Source organism: Python bivittatus, unplaced genomic scaffold (assembly GCF_059951505.1).
Source record: "Python bivittatus isolate LINGU-HERP-01145 unplaced genomic scaffold, Pbiv_v1 ctg000060_np1212, whole genome shotgun sequence".
In the NCBI taxonomy this organism is placed as follows: domain Eukaryota; kingdom Metazoa; phylum Chordata; class Lepidosauria; order Squamata; family Pythonidae; genus Python; species Python bivittatus.
The window spans coordinates 4,609,400-4,619,955 of NW_028277044.1; the positions used below are offsets into that span (position 1 = coordinate 4,609,400).

The 10,556-nt window shown below is 46.6% G+C and overlaps 1 protein-coding gene across 2 annotated transcripts; it reads right to left on the minus strand.

Moving 5' to 3' along the window:
• Positions 1-229: 229 nt before the first annotated feature.
• SLITRK5 (SLIT and NTRK like family member 5) lies at positions 230-10,242 on the minus strand. 2 transcript variants are annotated; one of them, XM_088136463.1, is made up of 2 exons: positions 8,935-10,242; positions 230-5,052 (listed from the first exon to the last, which is right to left on the minus strand). In XM_088136463.1, the coding sequence occupies exon 2, from the start codon at positions 5,042-5,044 to the stop codon at positions 2,144-2,146; it is 2,901 nt and encodes a 966-aa protein (XP_087992589.1). In that variant the 5' UTR covers positions 5,045-5,052; positions 8,935-10,242; the 3' UTR covers positions 230-2,143. The 2 variants fall into 2 exon arrangements, with proteins under 2 accessions (XP_087992589.1, XP_087992590.1); XM_088136464.1 differs by lacking the exon at positions 8,935-10,242 and adding an exon at positions 7,726-7,920.
• Positions 10,243-10,556: the final 314 nt, after the last annotated feature.

A 10,556-nucleotide genomic window follows, 5' to 3' on the forward strand; every position in this document is an offset into this window, starting at 1 on the left:
AAGTGCAAACTGCAGGATCACACAGAACAGAACTTCACGAGTATCTGTTTGGAATAGGTGAATGTAATGCCTTACAACATGCAGAGACAGGACTTTAATCCTTTTACAGCATAAGGAGAGAGAATAGAATTTTGTTCCTGGTAACATATGCCACTGGAAATAAATAATTAAAATTCAGGTAAAGATTATTTCATTTCCTTCCATTTGAAATTGTTATCAAGTGTTTATTTATAAAGTTTTTAAAAAAATACATGTGCTGGAATACATAGAAGACATCCTGTCCCATCATACAGGTGATTCTGTGTTTATGGATATGTTTGCCACTGCTTGGTGCTCAAAGAAGAAAGAATGGATACATCATCAATAGATTTGCACAGTCCACTGTATGGCCTTTCAAGATGCCAGGGCGCATAGAGATCTCTTCAAAGGCAATTCTACTTGAATGAATGATTTGAAATGGGTTTCACCAACTGCCAGACTAAGCTGTTTTGCCAGTATAATTTAAACAAAACAAAACAGAACCCTGCCACCACCCCTGCTCAAATTATTATTATTATTATTATTATTATTATTATTATTATTATTATTATTACACCTCCCTCATTAATTAGCCAAATTACTCACCCTACTGGGAGGTCATAAAAGTATATATTAATGAACAGCCACAATTAAATAAATCATATATCGCTTTCTTTCATTTTCCCTGAATAATCATAATTATTATATTATTGTTATTTTGGCCTTAGATTGTCTATGAGGTTTGATCGTTCTAATTACTTCACACATTTCTGCCATTCTCCAGGGCTCTGACAGTTTTGGAAATCAAACAGAAAATGTCATGTCACACTTCTGAGCCAACCACAGACTCTGACAATCCTACATCTTGGGTGAAGGGGAAACCCCCCACAAACCTGCCCAATACTTTAGCCAAGGAGAAATCTTTTCTCACACAATGTAGAAGCAGGTTTCGTAGGCAAAATCAGACTCTGATGTTTCATACAGTATATGCCTCAGGATACAATTCTGTGTACACCACGAAGATCAAATCTCTACCAAGGGCCAAGAGAACTTAAGTTTGTGCAGGACAGCAATCAAAACTTTTGCAGGGTGCTTATCCATGCTATCAGCTCTCCTGGCCATTTCACACATTATACAGCAACCATTACTATGAGCCATCAGTTGTATACACAACAAGGAACTGCAGTCATTCCTAGCACGTTGCCAAGTGCAGCTGTATGATACGCAGGTCTAAACACTCTTTTGTCACATTTTAGTCTATGGCTAAGAAAACTCTTCCATTCAGGAGGGACCCTCAAACATTGAAGGAAATGCTACCGTGTGTGTGTGCGCGCATATAAAAATAGGAGCTACAATAAAATATTTCTTTTTTGTATATATTTCAATAAGTTATTTTACTAACCAGTTATGGATCATATATCTCTGAACTCTTTATTGATTTGTCCACATCTATGGTGATTCTTTTGAGATCATAATATTGGTTTTTAATCAAAAGTCCAGAAACATACAAATACATCCTCTCTCTCTCTTTTTTTTTCTTTTTTCTTTTCTTAAAAAAAAAGGGGGGGAAGGGAAAGAACAAACACCTTGTATTAAATTCAGGGTGTGCTAATCTTGCCCCCTCCCCAAACACCAATCCGATCCATTCATGGCTAAAAAAGGGGATTTGGTGCCCTGTGTTTTTTCAACCAAGGGAGAATGAAGTGGTCAGCAGTGCATATCCAACATAAAATAACAGGATAAAGTGATTTCTATGACCTTTTTGACTTCCAGCTGTATGAGACCCTTTTCTTTTACAGATGCCAATGCTTTCTTTAGCCAAACAACACACCATGTAAAGGGATGGAAGAACAAAAACTGGGCATATTTCACTCAATCAATGGGCTCCTATTGGCTGTAAAAGAGAGAGAAAAATTGAGATCTATAACTGTGGAATCAACACTCCTTTCATAATTTCCCCCAAAGCTGGACATTCCTGTGCCAAGGCACTTTGCCTTCCAACAAACGAAGCAAAGGCAGGTTGGGGAGGAAAAGGACATAGAGGGGAGCAGATCACCATTGTATTTCTCTGTGGTTATTAAATACAAATGCTCTAGGAGAGAGGATGGGAGGAAAAGAGGTGGTCTCAGAACTGACTGAAGGTGGTCTGTTTTTCCAATACTTCGAGGTAGTCCGGCTCTGCATTCAACTTTGCTTTCAGCTCCAGATACTCGTTCCTGTTGGGCTCTACATAAACAGTGCTTGGGGGCGTGTAGAGCACTGTCTCCCGGAGCCTGCTGTCCCCCGGGCCGGAATGCAAGTAGGGGTGAGGCGGGCGCCTAATGTCATAGTTAGGGGAATAGGTGTAGGCAGTGGGAGGGAACTTGGGGTACTCAGGAAGGTTACTGCCCCCCAAGGTAGAAGAAGGGGGTTTGTCAGGCTCCAAAATGCCCCTGTAAAAATGATCCGCATCCTGAACAGGGGAAAGCAGCTCGTCCCGAGGCTCAATGGTGCTCACACTGTATGAGGGGTTCCGGAGGGATTCCTCTTGTCCCCCTGGAGCTGCTGGAGGCTGCCCCAAAACCTGTGAGGGAGGAGGGGGTTGGGGCTGGAGGTGATGATTACTGTAGGTCACCTTGAGCTCATGGAGATCTTTGTAATCCTCACCCGCATTGCCCTCCCTGGAGCGGTAGATGGGGTTCTTGCACATGTGGCCTAAAGGGTGAGGGATGTACTCATAGACGTGTCCTGCTGGGGTTTTCACCTTAGGCAAAGCTGGACCACCACCTCCTCCTCCTCCACGGTGAAGATGCTGTGGATGCTGCTGGTGATGTGTGTGGAGGTGAGTATGAGGAGCTCCCCCTCCTGTATATACACTATACTGCATGTTGAAGGAGCTCACATCTGAGTTGTTGGTGCTGGCATGGTCACCTTGAACCTTCTTCCTACGTTTCATAACCAGCACAAAAAGACCTGCAGCCACAAACACAGACATGATGAAGACCAGCAGTAAGCTGAGAATCAGCACCGATAAAGGCACCGTGGAAGAAGAGGAAGAGGAAGAGGAGGAAGAAGAGCCACCAGAAGGTGATGCTGAACTGTCCTCTTCCATGGTGCTATTGAACTGCCCCGAATTGGAGAAGGAGGTGGTCCTTGCTGGTCCCTGCATGGATGATGGACTGGGTGTGGAAACAATGATGTCAGAATAGTCTGGACAGAGCAGCTCTGGTTTGATGTTCCTCATGTAATTCTCAGCAAATTTCTTAGGGGATTCACAGATTACCTGGTCCACAAGGACTCCTGTGTTGAGTTGTTCAAGCCATAACTTCATGCCCACAACATCACATGTACAATCCCATGGGTTCTCATGAAGATCTATCTGCAGCAAGGATTTCAATTGGTCAAGCACCCCACTTACAGGAAGGTAGGAGAAATGATTGCTCCGCAGATTCAATCTATAGAGAGTTAAGCCAGAAAAAATGCCCACAGGTAAAGATCTCAGCAAGTTGTTGTTGAGAAACAAGAGCTGTAAATTGGGTACAGGATCAAATGTGCCTGTCTCAATCTCCCGGATGACATTATACTGCAGGAAAAGGTACTGCAAACTCTGAAGCCCATAGAAAAGCTCTGAATTCAATTTCTCAATCCGATTCCCATTCAGATACAGCCTTCGCAAATTAGTTAAATCCCCAAAGGCCCGGTCCTGAATGACCGAGATCCGGTTATTGCCCAGGTGGAGCAAATCTAACCCTGTAGCATCCAGGAAATCTGACCTGCGCACCAAGGCAATGTAGTTCTCAGTCAGGTACATCTTCTTGGGATTATACGGCTTGGGTTGGAGCTCTGAGATGCTCTCAATCTTCCTTTCTTGGCAGTTAACATTGAGGCCCAAATCAGATATCTGTAGGTTGCAAGTGCAAGCTGTAGGACACTCCAAAGGCACCGGGGATTTGGTCTGGTAAGCAATGCTGGGGCCGTAATTGCTATATCCCAGATCCTTGGAGGGCAATCGAGAGGTGGGACGCACCCTAGACTTGTTAGGCTGGCGTGTCCCTTTGGGTTTCAAGGGTGTTTTGTAAACAGCTGAAGAGGAAGTAGCCACAGAGTTTACAGAGGCTGGAGTGGTATGAAAATACCCTGTAGTACTTAGTGGGGTTTGTGGTCTCATCTCATAATCTGAAATAAGTCTCCGAGGGCAAAGCTCCTGCTTGGAAACCTCATCCAAATCTCTCCCATGTAACCGGAAAGGGGTTTCACACACGACATCCCCCACCAAGGCTGAATAGGATATGCTGTCCAACCAATCCTTGAGAGAGATCAGCTCACAGGAACAGTTCCATGGGTTCTCTTCCAGCTGCAACTCCACAACCTTATCCATGTGCTGCAGAAGGCCCAAGTATGGGAGCAGTTTCAGCCGGTTGCCCCTTAGATCAAGATGAGTCAAGGGCACAAAACGGAACAGGTTGTTGGGCAATGAAGAGAGAAGATTGTCATTCAGGATCAGCACCTGTAGCAGGTGGAGTTTGCTGAAAGAGTTGGGTTCAATGGCACTGATATAATTGTAATCGACTTGAAGATACTCCAAGCTCTCCAGCCCTACAAAAGTGTCATCTCTCAGGATCTCCAGCTTGTTGTTGTTCAGGTGCAGCCTCCTTAAGCCCCTCAGCCCATGGAAGGCTCCTGTTTCAATGTCTTGGATATCATTGCCCCCCAGGTGCAGAATTGAAGCCCCACTGTAATTGACAAATTGGTTGGGGTAGAGCCTATTAAGAAGATTCCCAGACAGCAGGAGATGATAGATGGAAAATCTGGGAGGACTAATCTCAGAGAGGCTAATGATGCCCCGGTTCTCACAGCTCACCGTTAAGAGGCCGTCTTTCTCCTCGCAAGGGCATTTATTGTCACAGATCTCCCCATAATATTCGATGCTCTCTGCCCAGGCCAGGACAAGAGACGTTAAAGCAAAAGTGATGGTTTGCACCATCCAGATACGCATTTTTCTGTTGAGAGCCTGCTCCTGAGTCACTGTAGAGCAGCAAGCATACATGTTATCTCCTGCAGAAGGCAAAAAGAGAACACAAATACCAGGGTGTCACAAGAGTGAGCACGAAAATCTAATCATGACACTGTCAGAAGTCAAAACACAGGTGGAAGAAGGTAATCTTCACAGAAATTAGACCAGTTTCTCTTTGCCAAGAGTTTTGTTTTTTAAAAAATGCTAGGGTAACAGCTGTTAAATGATATTTTTCTCTTCTTCCTCAGTTTTCAAATATAGCTTTTCTAGATTTCCAAAGGAAAGTCACTATCCTTGAATCCCTTTAGATTCCTAATCCTAGGAGCACTTTCCTGTATCATTACAGTTTGTTTTCCCCTCCCTGTCACCCCCCCCACACACAAAATGTGTCCATAAATATACATAAAATGGCTGTCAGAGTAGTTACTCAGTTCTAATTTATGAGAACAGAAGCACCATTTTATAAGCCTTTCATCCTCACCTATTATCCATGTTGTTTTGCTTCCTTTCCTTCTCCTGTTCAGAACCTTTCAGTCTGAACAGTGATCTGCAGAGGAAGGTCTTCCCCCATTTTTGCTAAGACATGCCTCTCTCTCTCTCTCTCTCCCCCCCTCCCTCTCTCTATCCCTCATTTTGTTTTGGTTTTTTTTTTCCTTTTTAATCATTCAAATGCCACTGCAGGCATCCTACTGAAAGAGCAATTGTAATATTTTCAAACAATCTCACTCTTTTTTATTTTTTTTTATTTTGGGAGGGCTTTTCATAACAACAAAAATATTGAAAGCCTGAAAGTGAAGTAGCTTCTCAAACACCTGATATTCCTAATCAGTTTTGCTCTAGGTGCTTATATAACATGCTCAGGGATTAAAACTTAATTTAAAATTAATAATAAAGGAAAATACCGGAGCTGGAATTCTTTAGCTGAGTAATTCAATTTATGATCTCCATCATCTTTTTTTTTTCTTTTTTTAATTTTTAATGACAGGGCTAGCCACTGGTGAAATACTTATGAATTCTTATCAGAATCAGATTGTCTCAAAAAGGCATCATCAACACTTGCTTCTGTTTTGATCGGCTGGTAAATAAGTTCCTTTCACAAAGGTATTGGTTGAAAGGCAGCACATATATACCCACAGAGAGACACACAGAGACCATATGCATGTACACACTGTGAAAAGCATTGCCCTTTAGTTGTTCATCCAGAACTTCACAAGCATGCTAGAGCTGGGTCTGTCCAAGTGGCCTCAACCATAACTGGTATCTTATTTCCCATCCTTTTGGAAACACACGCGCGCACACACACACACACTCACACCATTCAAATGAGGATGAAATTATCTAAGTCACTTCAAGAGGGCAGATGGCCACCAAGTATTGGAAATGTGGAGTTCTTGCTTCTTAGTTGCTGTCCTTCTGAGAAGGCATTTCAGACAGATGGATGGGGGAATCCCACCCAAATCCATCTCTTTGTGCCCCCATTTTGACCCACAGACATAGCCAGAGTCACTGAATTGCATCCTGGTAAAAAGCAAGCCCCCTTCCCCACCCTTCCCCCCAGCTTCTCTGCCTCCCCCTGGAAAATACTTCTACTCTCGGAATGCAATAAGTTACGGATAAATACAGAAGAAGCTTGGGGGAGGGTGGATATAGGAATGGATTAATAAATCACCATAAATCACCCCATCATCTATCACCCTGTTTTCCATGAGTTTGTGGCTGGCTGGTGTGTTGGTTGTTGTGATTTGTTAGATCAAGGGTTGGTTTGCATTTGCTCAGATCAAATCTTGTTATAAATCCTAGTCCCCCCCTCCTCCCAGCCCAGCCAAGGATTTGGAGATTTCTTCCCATTCCTTCTTTAGAGTAGATAGACAGATGACCCATGTGGGTCAGACTGTCGAGTTTATGTCTGAGTTCAAGGATTTTGCAGCAGTGCCCAGGCAGGTTAGGGAAGAAGCCTTTTGCTCTCCAAGGGTTTGGCAAAAAGGTACATCTCACTCTCTGCATCAAGCAAGAAATGGGGAGGGGGGGTGTTTTGACAAAAAAAGACAATCTTCCACTTCTAAGACAATTCCCAGCTCCACTACAGTCATTCATCCATGAAGTGACTACTTCTCCTGGTCCAAAGGAGAAATAAATCCCAAATAAATCAGCAACCAAGCCCTTCCTGATTTTTCTTGCAAAGCTTTATTAAAATGTTAAGGAGCAACTACAAAATAATTTACATGCCCTCTCCCACTTGCCAAACAGTTGCGAGGGTGGGAAATAAAGTTAAATGTAGCATCCAGAAGGAGATGCTTAGAGATCTGGCTGCAAAGGCTGGTGAAAGGGGAGGAGGAGGAGGAAGAGGAGGAGGGAGCCAGCAATGGAATGAGTGCATTGGATTCCATCTCCCTCTATTTCTCCATCTCTCCCTAAAGGGAAGGGGTTGATTCTTTTCCGCGGCGCCCATCCTTTTCAGTGTCCCTCCCCCCCTCCCGGGAGGGTGGGTGGGAGAAACGACTGCCACCCCTCTGGTTACCGCACTGAAGCAGCAGCTCGGCTTGCAAGGGAAAGCTGTCTTCCCAATTGCTCCAGCAGTGGCAGTTGGGAGCAACGGTGGTGTTTGGTTTAAAAAAAAAAAATGGGGGGGATGGAGGGGGAAGGGGAGCCTAGTGCAACCAGGAGGCAAGGATCAACGCCCCCCCCCCCGTTTCCTCCACCCCCTCGCTACTTACGGAGGCTGAAATCTCCAGGGCCCCAGCATTGTTGCAACCCCGAACGCTACGCCTGCTCGCTCGCTCGCTCGGTGTGTTGCAAACCGCCCAGGCAGAGGCGAAGAGGAAGGCGGTGGGGAATGCAGTCGCAAAGGCTGCCTCGCTAGCGAGGGACACATACGCGCGCGCGCGCGCGCACACACACACACACATACAGTCTTGCACACAGGCTGAGGCGCCCTCTTTCCCGCCCCCCCCCTCGCGCGCACACACACGCAGCGGAGTGCGGGGGCTGCTTCCCGAAGCGCTTTTTCCCAATAGCGGAAAGTGGAAGAGGGGGAGGACAAGCTGGAGAGACGGGGAAGGGCGAGGCGGGGAGAAGAGAGATGGAGTGGAAAGGGGAGGAGAAACGGAGGGGGGCAAAGAAAATTGGCGAGTGGCGTAGGGAGGGGTGATCTGGGTAAGGAAGGTATGTGTGGTGCTGAATGACAAGCAGGGGAAAGGCGAGCGATCTGGTCTGGAGGGAGTAAATTCTAAGCGATGCTGGCCGGGGGCGCAAGGGGGAGAGGGAGACCCGGGGGAGGATTTGGATTATTTTTACTGTGGGTTATTTTCTTTTTCCAAAGGCACCAGCAGTGGGAGGCATAAGGCGATGCGTTTGGGAAAGGAGGTCCTGGAATCTGTACCTAGAAGCCAGGATAGATTTGGGTCAGAGTTGGGGGGAGAGATTGAACTGGGGAAAAGGGGAGAGGGAAAGACGTGTGTGGGCCTGAGAAATAGGGTGGCCGTACGGGAAAAGGGAGAGAGAGAGATGGATTAGGATGTTACGTGCCGGCCAGTTCATACGGACTAGAGGGCCCCCCAAGGGACTGGGAGTGTATGCGCGGGTGTGCGTGTGAACTACAGGGGGCGTCGGGGATGGAGAGAAGGAAAACGTGGGAAGGTCCAAGAAACTACTGCGGGGGTCATCGAGTGCGCTCCCAAGGAGCGGGGAGATAGGGAATGGTGTGTGTGTGGGGGGGGGCGTAATGGATACGAAGATGTGAACGATGGGGGTGGAATAAACATAAGAGGGAAATAGATGCGGGGTTAAAGGGGGGGGGGCACCGTCAGTGCATCCTGAAATCCTCAGGATGAGCAGCTTCCTCCAGTCTCTTTTCTCTCGTACCCTCCGCAGCGATCCACAGCGCTCGATCGGCGAGCAGCTCCCAGCCCGCTGGCGGTACTCACACTTTCCGTGAAAGAGGTCAACTTTCTCCTTGCTCAGCGGCGGCGGCGTCTCCGGCAGTGCCTTTCCCCTCCTCCTCCTCCTCCTCCTCTCAACTCTTGCTGCCTCCCCTCTGTCCTCGCACCATTTCCCAGCGCCCCGGGCTGAGGACGCTCGAAAAAGCCGTGCCCAAAAGACTGAATCCGGAAAGGCGCCCCTTTAAGCCTCCTCTTCTTCTTGCAGCGCGCTCTGGACATGGTAGGGCTGGCGACTAGGGCGCTGGGAACCCGTTTTCCCCGGCGGCGGTTGTCCTCGCCGATTCCCTCGCAAGAGCTTCCTCCGTTGATGCCCCTGCAGATGGGGCTGACCTCCCGGACTATTCTTTTGAGGCCCCCACTGATGCATTCCACCTCAGATTAGCCCGACCGCTTGTCCCCTAATTGTAGAAGGGGTGGGGGATGTCGACGGAAAGCCGGCCTTTACCCACCGATCCCGGCTTCCGAGGCGCAGCGCGAGCCTTGTAGCATCTCTTTCCCAAGGACAGTACCAAGAGAGGGAAATCGGAGAGCGGGTTTTGGGTTCCGAGCCGTCCCAGCCAGAACTGCGATTAACTTGCCTTCGCCTCCGTTCTCTCCTCGACTAGAAAAGGAAGCTTGTAGGAGGGGAAGGGCGCTCTCCGGCAAGTGAGGGTTTCAAAAAAAAAAGGGGGGGGGCGCTTTCTCCGCCTGAAGCTACTGGTAGAACTGCCACAGTCGAAGTAGAACTGGTAGGTCGGAAGCGAAAGTAGCGAGAATGAGAGCCAAAGAACGGCGGCATTTTCGGCCAATAGATGGCAGTGTTAGGCATCGAATGGTCATTCTTCGGGATTCGACTTGAAATCAAAAGCAAAGGGGCTCTCTCCCCCCCAACACACATACCACTTTTTTTTTTTTTTTTTAATGACGATGCTGATAGGCATCAGTCTTGCTGCGTGCTTTTACAGGCAGAAGTATTTAGTGCACGGGGTGTGCGGCACTTGGTTGCCAGGGAATCAGAGGCGAACCAGAAGGACCTACCCTTTGAAGAAACAACAAATTCCCCCCTTGCTCTCCTGGTTGAGTGACCCCTATCCTTTCTTTGCCAGCTGGCAATGAATGCAGGAGAGAATATGGAAGTTAATTTATAACCTGATTGGCTCACAGCTATGAACAAATCTTTGGATGCAGAGTGCTGATTTTGAAATATCTCTCTAAAACAAATTTTAAAATGTCATCAATGTTAAAGCTTCAGGTAAGAAAGAAAGAAAGAAAGAAAGAAAGAAAGAAAGAAAGAAAGAAAGAAAGAAAGAAAGAAAGAAAGAAAGAAAGAAAGAAATAAAGAACCTCCCCCCCCCCAGTGATGCTGATGTTTAACAGATTTAAAATTTGAATCTGTGCATATTATAAAGGTAGGCATGTGGAATTAAATGAGTGCCCTAGTTTTTAAGAACAGACAATGCATATACAGAGCCCTGGTCTTCTGTTTAAATAGAAAAATGTGATTTCTACTGATACAGAGAGAGAGAGAGAGAGAGAGAGAGAGAGAGAGAGAGAGAGGAGGACATTTATGGGAAAGGAGACAAAGAATTCCTACCATGGAGGTTGCTATCTTCATGGATTGTCATTGA